Raw genomic sequence first — 14,955 nt, 5'->3', positions numbered from 1 at the left:
TGATCTTCCGAATTGTAAAATTGGGTTTACAGTCTCTCCGGGCTGAGAGCATCAAAGGTTGAATTGTTCATGGGGCTATTGACTAAGGTCTCGTTAGAAGTAATGTTTTAGTGAAGAAGGTAACAAAATAAAGCTTTAATGGGTTTTAATGCTGATCCAGTGAAGGGAAAGGAAGTGTCACAGTGACTCACACCAATGCTGCTGTAACTTAAAGTTCTTGGGTTTGAATCAGATTGAATGAGAGGACTCTCTGGAGCCTGCAGTAACGTTGATTCCTCAGCTCTGTCTATTTACCTCAAAGATGCCACTTACATTCATTGTTTAAACTAAATATTAACATGAACTTAAAAATAAAATGTAAAAGAGAAAAATGCAAATAAGAATCCATCATAATCTTGGCATGTCTGTGTGGAGATAAATAAGGTGAGGACAAGCTCATGGAATGATTTTCGAGATTAATATTTTGAGGAATAAACTAGGAAAGATCTTATTTTACATCGCATTTTGTGTAATGAGAGAGCATTAATTGGTAATCTTGTAAAGGAGACACTGGGGGAGAGTGATCATAATGTAATATGATTTTACATAAGCTTGAAAGCGATGTTGTCTATTTTGAAATTAGAGTCTTGCATCTAAACAAAGCGAATTACTAAGATATGAGAGAGCATTGCCTCTGATTGATTGGAAAGATCATGTTGATAGAAATAACAGTTGGCTGGCCATGGCTAAAATTTAAAGAAATAATGATAAATTTTCTTTTATAGCAAAAAAAAACAGCAGGAAGGAGGTCCATTTACAACTGGCAGGAGGAATTTAAGATTACAATAAATCTAAGAGGTTTATGTATTTGTAGCAGTAGGTTGGCAGACTGTGATAATTTAAAACCTCAGCAAAGGAGAACCAAGGGACTGTTTAAGAAGGCTGGGTAGAATTTAGAAGGAAACAGACAATAAACATAAAAACGATTGTACCCTGATAAAAATAATAATCAGAATCAGGTGGCATATGTCATAAAATTGGTTGCCCTTGTGGCAGCAGTACAATGCAATACATAATAATCAGAAGTCTCCAGTAAGTATATTTACGTGTTAGTTAAATGAAATAAGTGGTGCAAAAAAAAATTTTTTTAAGTAGAGAGGTAGTGTTCATGGGTTCACTGTCCATTCAGAAATCGGACAGCAGAGGGGAAAAAGCTGTTCCTGAATCATTGAGTGTGTGTCTTCGGGCTTCTGTACCTCCTTCCTGATGGTAGCAATGGGAAGAGGGCATGTCCTGGGTGGTGGTGGTCCTTAATGATGGGTGCCTCCTTGAAAATGTCCCGGATACTGCGGAGGCTAGTCTATTAAGACCAATGAGGGTAAGTGCAGGTTTGGATGAGAGATATAAGGCAAAAGAAAAATCAGAAGGAATTTGAAGTGTTATTTTTATACACAGTGAGCTTCTCTGATCAGGAGTACACTTGTAATGCGAGCAGATTGAGCAGTTACATTCTAAGGGAAATCGGGTATGCAGCCGAAATGGAAGGTTGGAAGGAGCAAGGGCTGGGTCTAATTGACAGAGCAAGCACTCACACCTTGGCCATCCTCCAAGCTGGATGATTATGTGAATGAGAGTTGAAAGCTGGGAAACCTAAGGATTAAATGCTAATCGTCGCCGGCGTTTGTCTTGCTCTCTGCAATGCAATCATTTCTTTGTTGAATGTTGCAGGTGGCTGGGATGCAATATTTGCACAGTATCCTTGGACCAACCATAAATCGGGTGTTTGAAGAGAAAAAGTATGTGGAGCTGGATCCCAATAAAGTGGAATTCAAGGAAGCAGGGTAATTATCAAGCACGCACACCCTGCCAACCTGCCCAGGCACTGCCATCAATGCAAAAGACTTGCCAATGGATTGGTGCTTGAATTTGGCTCAAGATTCCCTCACAGCTGCCAATGGTTTCAAAAACCTGCCTTGCTCTATGTAATGCTAACTCTTGCGCAGTAGTGTGCTATAATATACATTTTATTCCTTGGTGTCAGCTCAGGTAATGATACACAAACTAAAGCAGCACATACCAAATGCTGGAGGAACTCAGCAGGTGAGGTAGCACCTATGGAGAAGAATAAACAGTCGACATTTCGGGCCCAGACCCTTCATCAGGACGCTTACGCAAACTAATCCAATTTCTTATGTACTAAAATGTACCCCAGTGGATTCCTCTCCATAGATGCTGCCTGACTTGTTGAGCTCCTCTAGCATTTTGTGAGTGTTGCTGAAGAATTATTTTGGCATTTAAATGTCTGGATGATTCTGAGTTTGTTTTCCTTTTTTATTGATCTTGTAGGATATGGGCAAATCCAGTATTTATAGCCTATCCCTAGTTGCCCTTGAGAAGGTGGTGATGAGTTGGCTCCTTGGGCATTTGTAGTTCTTGTAAAGGAAACCCTATAATTCTGACTGAGAGAGTGTTCTAGAGTATGTACTCAACGACGATGAAGGACAGGCGATATGTGTCCAGATCAGGATGGTGTATGGCCTGTAGGGAAACCTGCAGCTGGAGGTGCTGCCATGGCGATGGAGGCCACAGGTTTGGGAAATGCTTTGGAGGTTGCCTGGGCAAGTAACTGCCAAACGGTTTGTAGACGTCACTGCAGCCACAGTGTGCACGTGGTGGAGGGAATGAATGTTTAGGATTGTCAGAAGGGTATCAGATAGGATTATAGACTTCCTTCTCCTGGATGGCCCAGGGTTTCTTCGAAGTCATTGGTCCTGCACTCATTCAGGCAAGGGGGAGAATATTCCATCATACTGCTGACCTTTGCCTTATAGATGGCATAAAGGCTGTAGGGTATCTAGAGGTGAGTCACATGCCACAAGATGTTCATCTCCTGATCTACACTTAAAATCTCTCTTTCTCTTACTGGCTTTGCTGCGATTCTGACAAAAGTTTCTAGTTTCTAGTCAGTCAACACTCAGACTGTTGGGGGCGGTGGATAGTGATGGTAATGCCCTTGGACGTTAAGCTGTCTTGTGGGAGATAGTTATTAGCTGGCATGTCTGTGGTGTGAATGTTATTTGCCACTTATCATCCAATTCCTGAATATTGTCTTGGCCATTGCTACATTCAAGTATGACTCAGTTCACATGTGGAGGAGTTGTGAATGGAATTGAAGATTATTCCACAGAGTGAGCAGTCTCGCTTCAGCTTACAATGGGAGGAAGGTCACCAGTGATTTTCTTTCATTGTTCTCCTTTGAGATTTTTATCCTACAACTGAAACCTCTGGAGTTTGTTTTAAATATCACAAGCACTCTTTTGAAACTAGCCAAGCTAATTTTATTTTACTTGAAGAGCTGTTTGAAAGCAGATCAGGAGGATTGCAAAAGCCGTTTTGATGAGTCCTCAGCCCCCCTACACTACAGCTTGTACACTCGTGACCGTGTGGCCACAGTCTACTCCAATTCCATCTACAGATTTGCTGATGATATCACTGTGGTGGGTCAAATCTCAAATAACGTTGAGTCAGAGTACAGGAAGGCGATTGGGAGCCGGCCGCATGATGTCATGACCTCAACCTTTCCCTCAGTGTCAGCAAAACAAAAGAGCTGGTCATTGAATTCAAGAAGGACAGTCCATGAGCTTTTTTCATCTACAGAGCTTAGGTCAAGAGGTTTGAGAGCTCCAAGGAGTGAACATAGCCAATATTCTGTCCTGGTCCAACCACATACGCAGATGTCATGGCCAAAAAGCTCACCAGCAACTCCAGTTCCTCAGGAAACTAGAGAAATCTTGTGTGTCCGCTTTGACTCTCACTAATTTTCTAGACACGCTGTGGAGAGTATCCTGCCTGGGTGCATCATGGCTTGGTGTGGCAATTGCTTTGCCCATGACTGCAAGAAACTCCAGGGAGTTGTGGACACAGCTCAGCACATCACAGAGTTCAGCTTTCCCTCCATGGAGTTTGTCTGCACTTCCCACTGCCTCAGTGAAGCAGTCAGCACAATCAAAGACCTCACCCACTCCAGACGTTCTCTCTTCTCCCCACTCCCATCGGGCAGAAGGTACAAAAGCCTGAAAGCACGTACCACCAGGCTCAAGGGCAGCTCTATTCTGCTGTTTTTAGGACTATTGAATGGTCCCCAGCTCAATACGATGTCCTCTTGACCTCACAATCTATCTCGGTATGGCCTTGCACTTATTGTCTGCCTGCACCAAAATTTCTCTGCCACATTAACACATTATTCTGCATTCTGCTGTTTTCCTTTATACTTCTTCAGTGCACTGATGTCATTTCACTGTATGGAGGACATGCAAAACTATACCTCATTACATGTGACAATGATCAATAAATTTACAATTTGCAATACAGAAGGATTACAGAACAGAGGGATCTAAGAATCAGTAGAACAGAGGGATCTAGGAATAATGGTGCATAGTTCCATGAAGGTGGAATTTCATATGGATAGGGTGGTGAAGAAAGCTTTTGGTATGCTGACCTTTATTAATCAGAGCATTGAGTATAGGGAACACACCTCAAAGTTGCTGGTGAACGCAGCAGGCCAGGCAGCATCTCTAGGAAGAGGTACAGTCAACGTTTCAGGCCGAGTAACTAACTCTTCCTTCAGTTAGTCCTGACGAAGGGTCTCAGCCTGAAACGTCGACTGTACCTCTTCCTAGAGATGCTGCCTGGCCTGCTGCGTTCACCAGCAACTTTGAGGTGTGTTGTTTGAATTTCCAGCATCTGCAGAATTCCTGTTGATTGAGTCTAGGGGTTGGGATGTAATGTTAAAATTGTGCAAGGCATTGGTAAGGCCAAATTTGGAGTATTGTGTACAGTGCTAGTCACCAAATTATAGGAAAGATGTCAACAAAATAGAGAGAGTACAGAGAAGATTTACTAGAATGTTACCTGGGTTTCATCACCTAAGTTACAGAGAAAGGTTGAACAAGTTAGGTCTTTATTCTTTGGAGCATAGAAGGTTGAGGGGGGACTTGATAGAGGTATTTAAAATTATGAGGGGGATAGATAGAGTTGACGTGGATAGGCTTTTTCCATTGAGAGTGGGGGAGATTCAAACAAGAGGACATGAGTTGAGAGTTAAAGGGCAAAAGTTTAGGGGGAACACGAGGGGGAACTTCATTACTCAGAGAGTGGTAGCTGTGTGGAACGAGCTTGGCAGGTTCGATTTTGTCATTTTAAAAAAAAAATTGGATAGGTATATGGACGGGAAAGGAATGGAGGGTTATGGGCTGAGTGCAGGTCGGTGGGTCTATGTGAGAGTAAGCGTTCGGCACAGACTAGAAGGGCCAAGATGGCCTGTTTCCGTGCTGTAATTGTTATATAGTTATATATGGTTAAATCACAAACCTACTCCATTTTGTGACATTAAAATATGACGTGCAAGAATAACCACATTGCAGGGGAAATCGAACAGTTGGATATATAATGAAGACATTTTCCTTTCAGTTGTTCAGGGCTCCACCGGTGCCAGAATGAGATGGATATAATTCAACAAAGTGTGCAGTGCCTCCAGTCGTACCTGACAGAGCTGGTTGAAGCCATAGTAACCTCAGTGGAACAGTGTCCCCCTGTGATCAGAGCCACCTTCAGAGATCTCTTCAAGAGCGTTGAGGCGAGATTCCCTCAGCATCGCTACCAGGTGTGTACACCTGAGGACTGGGAGAAATTCAGAGTCCAGCAGAGGAGGACAAAGGGCTTAATTAGGAAAGGGAGAAAAGATTATGAGAGAAAACTGGCAGGGAACATAAAAACTGACTGTAAAAGCTTTTATAGATATGTGAAAAGAAAAAGATTGTTTAAGACAAATGTAGGTCCCTTGCAGTCAGAAACAGGTGACTTGATCATGGGGAACAAGGACATGGCAGACCAATTGAATAACTACTTTGGTTCTGTCTTCACTAGGGAGGACATAATTAATCTTCCGGAAATAGTAGGGGACCGAGGGTCTAGTGAGATGGAGGAACTGAGGGAAATACATGTTAGTAGGGAAGTGGTGTTAGGTAAATTGAAGGGATTAAAGGCAGATAAATCCCCAGGGCCAAATAGTCTGCATCCCAGAGTGCTTAAGGAAGTAGCCTAAGAAATGGTGGATGCATTAGTGATAATTTTTCAAAACTCGTTAGATTCTGGACTAGTTCCTGAGGATTGGAGGGTGGCTAATGTAACCCCGCTTTTTAAAAAAAGGAGGGAGAGAGAAACCGGGGAATTATAGACCGGTTAGCCTAACATCGGTGGTGGGGAAAATGCTGGAGTCAGTTATCAAAGATGTGATAACAGCACATTTGGAAAGCAGTGAAATCATCGGACAAAGTCAGCATGGATTTGTGAAAGGAAAATCATGTCTGACGAATCTCATAGAATTTTTTGAGGATGTAACTAGTAGAGTGGATAGGGGAGAACCAGTGGATGTGGTATATTTGGATTTTCAGAAGGCTTTTGACAAGGTCCCACACAGGAGATTAGTGTGCAAACTTAAAGCACACGGTATTGGGGGTATGGTATTGATGTGGATAGAGAATTGGTTGACAGACAGGAAGCAAAGAGTGGGAATAAACGGGACCTTTTCAGAATGGCAGGCAGTGACTAGTGGTGTACCGCAAGGCTCAGTGCTGGGACCCCAGTTGTTTACAATATATATTAATGACTTGGATGAGGGAATTAAATGCAGCGTGTCCAAGTTTGCAGATGACATGAAGCTGGATGGCAGTGTTAGCTGTGTGGAGGATGCTAAGAGGATGCAGGGTGACTTGGATAGATTAGGTGAGTGGGCAAATTCATGGCAGATGCAATTTAATGTGGATAAATGTGAGGGTATCCACTTTGGTGGCAAAAACAAGAAAACAGATTATTATCTGAATGGTGGCCGATTAGGAAAAGGGGAGGTGCAACGAGACCTGGGTGTCATTATACACCAGTCATTGAAAGTGGGCATGCAGATACAGCAGGTGGTGAAAAAGGCGAATGGTATGCTGGCATTCATAGCAAGAGGATTCGAGTACAGGAGCAGGGAGGTACTACTGCAGTTGTATAAGGTCTTGGTGAGACCACACCTGGAGTATTATGTGCAGTTTTGGTCCCCTAATCTGAGGAAAGACATTCTTGCCATAGAGGGAGTACAAAGAAGGTTCAGCAGATTGATTCCTAGGATGGCAGGACTTTCATATAATGAAAGACTGGATCGACTAGGCTTATACTCGCTGGAGTTTAGAAGATTGAGGGGGGATCTTATTGAAACACATAAAATCCTAAAGGGATTGGACAGGCTAGATGCAGGAAGATTGTTCCCGATGTTGGGGAAGTCCAGAACGAGGGGTCACAGTTTGAGGATAAAGGGGAAGCCTTTTAAGACCGAGATGAGGAAAGACGTCTTCACACCGAGACTGGTGAATCTGTGGAATTCTATGCCACAGGAAACAGTTGAGGCCAGTTCATTGGCTATATTTAAGAGGGAGTTAGATATGGCCCTTGTGGCTAAAGGGATCGGGCTATTGGGGGAAAGCAGGTACAGGGTTCTGAGTTGGATGATCAGCCATGATCATACTGAATGGCAGTGCAGGCTCAAAGGGCCAAATGGCCTACTCCTGCACCTATTTTCTATGTTTCTATGTTTCTATCACTGGGCTTCCCTGCCTTCCCAAGGTCTCCAGGTCTTCATTTGGTCTGATAAGTGAAGTAACACTAAACGATCAGCCTACCATCACCATGGGAATAAGAAAAGCATGTGAATGTAGACACAGATGCTTGGATTTGGAGCAGAATTAACCCATTTGGTCTCTTTGGGCCTACACCAGCATTCAGTATGATTATGGCTGGACTGATTGTAACCACAATTCCATATTCCCTTCTACTCCAGTATTTTTCCACACCCCTGTCTATCTAGAATCTATCTCTCTCTACAGTACCTTAAAAATATTCAAAGACTGTTTCTACCATCCTTTGAGGAAGAGAGTTGCAGAGGTTCACAATCTTTGAAGAAATGTTTCTCCTCACATCTACCTTAAGTCAGTGACTCCCAATTCCAGATTCTCTCACAGCAGGAAACATCACTCCACATCTCAATTGTGTCACCTCTGATCTGTCCGGGCTAGTTTGTGTTACATTGACCAAATGTCCATTTAAATCCTTTTATGTTTATGTTACTTGCATAAAACCAAATTCCACTCTCCTGATTCACATGTTCTCTTAAGGTACCCAGCCTGTATTGGATATTAGAAACAAGAAAAAATCTGCAGATGCTGGAAATCCAAGCAACACTCACAAACTGCTAGGGGAACTCAGCATGCCATTATGGAAAAGAGTACAGTCAACGTTTCAGGCCAAGACCCTTCAGCAGAGTCCTACTGAAGGGTCTCGGCCGAAACATTGACTGTACTCTTTTCTATAGATGCAGCCTAGCCTGCTGAGTTCCTCCAGCATTTTGTGTGTGTTGCTTGGATATTAGAGACTGCTTGCATTCATAACAACCATAACGTCAGCAGTGCAAAGACACAGGATACATATACCATTCCCCTGGAGTCCACAACTAGCAATACTAAGAATGCCTCTTTTCACAATAAAATACAGAAATAAGCTCCTAATTAATGACAAAGGTGAACCGGGATAGGAAAAAGAATTTCAGATGCTGGCAAGAAGGCAGGCAGGGGTGAGATATATCAGCTAGTTGAGTGGTGTTGCAGCAACAAACTTGTACTGAATGTCAGTAAGACCTAAAAACTGATAGTGCACTTCAGAAAGGGTAAGACGAGGAAACACACACCAGTCCTCATAGAGGGATTAGACATGCAAAGAGTGAGCAATTTCAATTTCCCGGATGTCAACATCTCTGAGGACCTATCCTGGGCCCAACATATCAATGCAGCTGCAAAAAAGGCACAACAGCAACTATATTCCATTAGAAGTTTGAGGAGAATTGGTACGTCACGAAGACATTCACAAATTTATACAGATGTACTGTGGAGAGCATTCTAACTGGCTGCGTCACTGTCTGGTTGGGAGGTGGGGGTGCTACTGCACAGGATCAAAAGAAGCTGCAGGAAGTTGTGAACACAGTCAGTTCCTTCATGGGCCCTAGCCTCCATAGCATTCAGGACATCTTCAATGAGCGATGCCTCAGAAAGATGGCATCCATCATTAAGGACCCCCACCACCCGGAACATGCCCTCTTCTCATTGCTACAATGAGGAAGGAGGTACAGGAACCTGAAGGCACACACTCAATGATTCAGGAACAGCTTCATCCCCTCTGCCAGCCGATTTCTGATTGAACATTCAACCCAAGAACACTACCTCCTTACATTTTGCACTACCTATGTAATTTAATTATTATATACTGTACATACACACACACACTTACTGTAGTTCACAGTTTTTGTTATTATGTGTTGCAATGTAATGCTGCCACAAAAACAAGTTTCACAACATATGCCGGAGATATTAAACCTGATTCTGATTGGAAGTGGGTGATTCAATCTTGCTTCCCTTCTCTGAAGTTTCTGTCTTCCACTGGGGTGCATTAGGCTGGAGACACATACCCTTTCAACAAGAAGAGGTACTTAGGCCAGCTTATAAGTGGAATTCAGGAAGAGGTGGGTTCATATCACTCCCCATTGCAACCATATGAGGTAAACACTGAAAGAAAGGAAAAGGACTTCACAATTAAATGGCCATGAAATCAGCCTCTGGGTCTTAATTTTAATAATTTATTTTGAACAATAATAACATTCAGGGGATCTTGGGTTATGAATGATCTAAATGACAGAAATTCTCCCATATATTTTTAAAACATTTTTCAAACTAGTGTATGTTGAGTGATGCAATATGTGTAGCTTAGAAAATGGGTATTTTTGACTTACGGTGAGATCAGCTTTATGGATAGTTCTCAGGTACAGAATCCATGTAACCGAGGGACTGCCTGTATTCCGTTCTTGATGCAAATTATTCAGGGAATTTCTGCCTTTTTCTCAGGTGCTTAAATTAATGGAAACAGGCATTGTCCCAGTTTGGATGATCAATGGGCTCCTGTTAATCCTCCTGTTGTTTTCCATGCAGAACATCAAGTACGTAGCAGTCACCAGCTTTCTGTGTTTACGGTTCTTCTCACCGGCCATCATGTCTCCCAAACTGTTTTACCTACGTCCCAAGCACGCGGATGCACGGACCAGCAGGACATTACTGCTTCTGGCTAAGGTGAGCCATCCTGGGAAAAGGCATGACCAGATCTACCATCAATGGGTCTCTTCCATTTTCCTTTAACTCCAGTTACAACCTTGCCCTTGTCCATCTTTTCTATTTCCTTGATACCCTCAATCTGTGTGTATACAGTTCATCGACTATAGAACACTTTGAGGTTGTGAAAGATCTAACAACAATCTTTGTTCTTTCCCTCTTTTACATATTTACTTTCAATCGTGGAGACTGCTCGGCCCATCATGTTCATGGTGGCTCAAAGAGCAATCCCTTTCCTGCACTAGTTCTCCCTATATCTCCATCTATTCTCCCTATATCCATGTCTGTTCTCCATATATCCATGTCTGTTCTCCCTATATCCATGTCTATTCCCCCTATATCCCTGTCTATTGCCCTCTATCCCCATCATTCTCCCTCTATCCCCATCATTCTCTCTCTATCCCCATTATTCTCCCTCTATCCCTGTCTATTCTCCCTATACCCCCATCTAGACTTCCTATATCTATATTTATTCTCCGTATATTCTGATCTATTCACCCTATATCCCTGTCTATTCTCCCTATATCCCCATCTATTCTCCCTATATCCCGTCTATTCTTCCTATAGCCCCATCTATTCTCACTATGTCCCTGTTTATTCTCCCTACATCCCTGTTACTCTCCCTCTATCCCTGTGTACTCTTCTTCTGTCCTCATCTATTCTCCCTCTATCCTCGGCTATTCTCCCTATATCCCCGTTTAATCTCCCTATATCCCCATCTGTTCTCATTATAACCCTGTCTATTCTCCCTCTGTCCTCATCTATTCTCCTTATATCCCCATCTATTCTCCCTATATCCATATTTATTCTCCATATATCCCCATCTGTTCTCCCTATATCCATATTTATTCTCCATATATCCCCATCTATTCTCCCTATATCCATATTTATTCTCCATATATCCCCATCTATTCTCCCTATATCCATATTTATTCTCCATATATCCCCATCTATTCTCCCTATATCCATATTTATTCTCCATATATCCCCATCTATTCTCCCTATATCCATATTTATTCTCCATATATCCCCATCTATTCTCCCTATATCCATATTTATTCTCCATATAGCCCCATCTATTCTCCCTATATCCCCGTCTGTTCTCCCTATATCCCTGTCTGTTCTCATTATAACCCTGTCTATTCTCCCTATGTCCCCATGCACTCCCAGCTGATTCTACACTTGGGCATTTAACTGAGCAACTCACATGCCTTTGGGACGTGGGAGGAAATTGGAGCTTCCAGGGTAAACGCACTCAATGCCACAGTCACAGGGCAAATAAAACAGAACAGCGAACAGTAGGGCACAATGCCAACCTTTTGTCCATGATCTTGTGCCGACCCTTTAACCTACTCAATGATCAAACTACCCCTTCCCTCCTACACATCCCATAACTCTATTTGTCTTACTTCCATGTGCCTATCTAAGAGTCTCTTAAATACCCCTATTGTATCAAGCTTTTCCACCTACCCCAGGCAAAAACCACTCTCGATGTAAAAATAAACACCTCTGACAACTCTGAACTTTCTTCCACTCATCTTAAAAGGATGTCTCTAGTGTTGGCTATTGCCACCCTGGGTAAGGATGCTGTCTGTCTCTTCTATCTATGCCTCTTATAATCTTAAACACCTTCATCAAGTTGCCTCTCATCCTTCTTTGCTCCGAAAAGAAAATCCCAAGCTCACTCATTCTTTTCTCATAAGACACATTCTCTAATCCAGGCAGCATCCTGGTAAATCTTTTTTGCACCCTCTCTAGAGCTTCCACGTCCTAGGTGATCAAAACTGAACACAATTCTCCAAGTGTGATCTCACCAGATTTTTATAGAGCATTGATATTACCTTGCAACCTTCGAACGCGGTCCCCCGACTAATAAAGACCAACACACCATATACACCTTCTTAATCATCCTTTCAACTTATGTGACAACTTTGAGGGACCTATAGACCTGCACCCCAAGATCCCTCTGTTCCTCCACAAATGTGCAAACCCAACACTGGTGGTACCAGGGATGAGAATTACTGGTGCTGTGAGACAGCAACTCCACCAGCTGTTCTGCTCTGCCAATCTTTTTACATCATCTTACGGAATTAAGAGTAAATATTCCAACCTCCTCTCTTGCAGGCCATCCAAAGCATTGGAAACATGGATGCCAATGAAGCTCGAGGAAAGGAAATTTGGATGGCACCAATACAGAACAATATTCAACACGGGGTTATATTCTTTAAAGAGTTCATCATCAAGTTAATTGACATTGAGGAGGATCAAGGTAAATAGATTCATATCTCCACTATGATGCATCATGCAAGATGAGATCTCCACTGGGGAAGGTACGACCTGTACAAAAAGATGGGTTGTACTTGAACCCAAGGGGTCCAATATCCTTGTGAGTAGGTTTGCTCGAGCTGTTCAGAGGGTTTAAATTAAACCCTCAGGGGAATGGGAAGTAGAGTGATTGAGCTGTGGATGGGGCAGTTGGTATACAAGTTGCTGTGGTTTGTAGTGAGAATGTGAGAAAGGAGAGGGCAAAATTGCAGTCAGTGGAATGAGTTGAGGTGTAACAAGGGGGTAAAATGGAAAAGGGTGATGAATATAGGACTGAAGGTGTTATAAATGAATGCATGTAATATATGGAATAAGGTAGAAGATCTTAAAGCACAGTTAGAGATTGGCAGGTATGACGTTGTGGGCATCACTGAGCTGTAGCTGTAAAAAGATCGTAGTTGGGAACTTAACACCCAAGAAAACACATTGTATTGAAAGGACAGGCAGGTTGGCAGAACGGATGGGGTGGCTCTGTGGATAAAAAAAATGAAATGAAATCTTTAGAAAGAGGTGACAGACCAGAAGATGTAGAGTCCTTGTGGGTGGAGCTAAGAAAATGCAAGGGCAAAACGACTCAGATGGGAGTTGTACACAGGCCCCTAAACAGCAGCCAGGACGTGGGGTACAAATTACAATGGGAGATTTAAAAATTCATGCAAAAAGGGCAATGTTACAATAGCCATGGGAGATTTCAATATGCAGGTAGACTGGAAGATCAGGTTGGTGCTGAGGGGGAATTTGTAGAATGCTTTTGAGATGGCTATTTAGAGCAGCTTGTGGTTGAGCCCACTAGCGAAAAGGCAATTCAGGATTGGGTGTTGTGTAATGAACCAGATTTGATTAGGGAGTTTAAGGTAAAGAGACCTTTGGGAGGTGGTGATGATAATATAATAGAGTTCACCCTGCAGTTTGAGTGGGAGAAGATAAAGTCAAATGTATTATTATTACATTTGGAGTGGAGTAAAGGGAATTACAGAGGCGTGAGAGAGGAGCTGGCCAACGTTGATTGGAAGGGGACCCTAGCAGCGATGACAGCAAAACAGCAATGACTGAATTTCTGGGGGCAATTTGGAAAGCGCAGAATAAGTACATCCCAAAGATAAATAAGTATTCTAAAGGGAGAGTGAGGTAACCGTGGGCGACAAAGGATGTCTAAGACAGCATAAAAGCAAAAGAGGGGGCATATAATAGAGCAAAAAAAAATAGTGTGAAGCTAGAGGGGCGAGAAGCCTACAAAAACAAAGGTCGCTGTAGTGAAAAAAAACCATAAGGAGAGAAAAGATGAAATATAAAGGTAAGCCAACCAATAATATCAAAGAGAATACCAAATCTTTTCTTGGATATATAAAGAGTAAAAGAAAAGTGAGAGTGGGTATTGAACTGCAGGAGTGGTGCTGGAGAGGTATTAATGGAGGATAAGAAATGGTGGTCAAATTTAATGTATTTTGCTTCAGTTTTCACTGTGGATGACGATAACAGTATGCCAGAAATTCGAGAGTGTCATGGGGCAGAATTGAGTGCAATTGCTATTACTAGTATTTGCAATTGCAAGTGTCACTCCACTCTTCAAGAAGAGAGAGAGGCAGAAGAAAGTAAATTATAGGCCATTTAGCCAGACTTCTGTGGTTGGGAAGATGTTGAAATCCATTATTAAGGATGAGATTTTGAGTACTTGAAGGTGCATGATAATGTAGGTCAAAGTCAGCATGATTTCCTTCGGAGGAAATCTGTTGGAATTCTTTGAAGAAATAACAATCAGCATAGATAAAGAAGAGTCAGTGGGTGTAGTTTACTTGGATCTTCAGAAGGCCTTTGCATATTATGAGGCTGCTTAACATGATAAGAACCCATGGTATTACAGGAAAGATACTAGCATGGATAGAAGACTGGCAGGAGGCAAATAATCAGAATAAAGGGGGCCTTTTCTCCTTGGCTGCTGGTTACAAGTGGTGTCCCACAGGGGTCAATATTGGGACTGCTTCTTTCCACATTCTATATCAGCAAATCGGCTGATGGAATTGATGGCTTTGTGTCCAAGTTTACAGACAATACAAAGGTAGGTGCAAGGGCCAATTGTTTTGCAGAAGAAGGGAGTCTTGGACAGATTGGGAGAATGGGCCAAGCAGTGGCAGGTGGAATATAGGTTAAGGAAGTGAATGCTTATGCACTTTGGTAGAAGGAATAAAGGCTTAAACTATTTTCTAAATGGAGAGGAAATTCAAAAATCAGAGGTGCAAAGAGACTTGAGAGTCCCTGTGCAGATTCCCTAAAGGTTAACTTGCCGGTTGAGTCAGTGGTAAGGAAGGCAAATACAATGTTAGCACTTATTTTGAAAGGACTGGAATATAAGAGCAAGGAAGGCATCGGTCAGACTGCACTTAGAGTATTGTAAGATGTTTTGGGC

General features: G+C 42.5%; 1 protein-coding gene across 1 annotated transcript in view; it reads left to right on the top strand.

Moving 5' to 3' along the window:
* The window catches only part of rasa4 (RAS p21 protein activator 4), a 297,934-nt gene that overhangs the window by 243,454 nt on the left and 39,525 nt on the right, over positions 1 to 14,955 (top strand). The window contains exons 12-15 of the mRNA XM_072242873.1: positions 1,708 to 1,820; positions 5,449 to 5,641; positions 10,050 to 10,187; positions 12,351 to 12,495. Of these exons, the coding sequence (XP_072098974.1) occupies positions 1,708 to 1,820; positions 5,449 to 5,641; positions 10,050 to 10,187; positions 12,351 to 12,495 (589 nt within the window). The remainder of the gene's footprint in view (positions 1 to 1,707; positions 1,821 to 5,448; positions 5,642 to 10,049; positions 10,188 to 12,350; positions 12,496 to 14,955) is intronic.

This window comes from Mobula birostris, chromosome 25 (genome assembly GCF_030028105.1).
Source record: "Mobula birostris isolate sMobBir1 chromosome 25, sMobBir1.hap1, whole genome shotgun sequence".
NCBI lineage: Eukaryota > Metazoa > Chordata > Chondrichthyes > Myliobatiformes > Myliobatidae > Mobula > Mobula birostris.
Note: the sequence above shows the minus strand (reverse complement) of the source record. Positions and strands in the feature narration are given on the sequence as shown.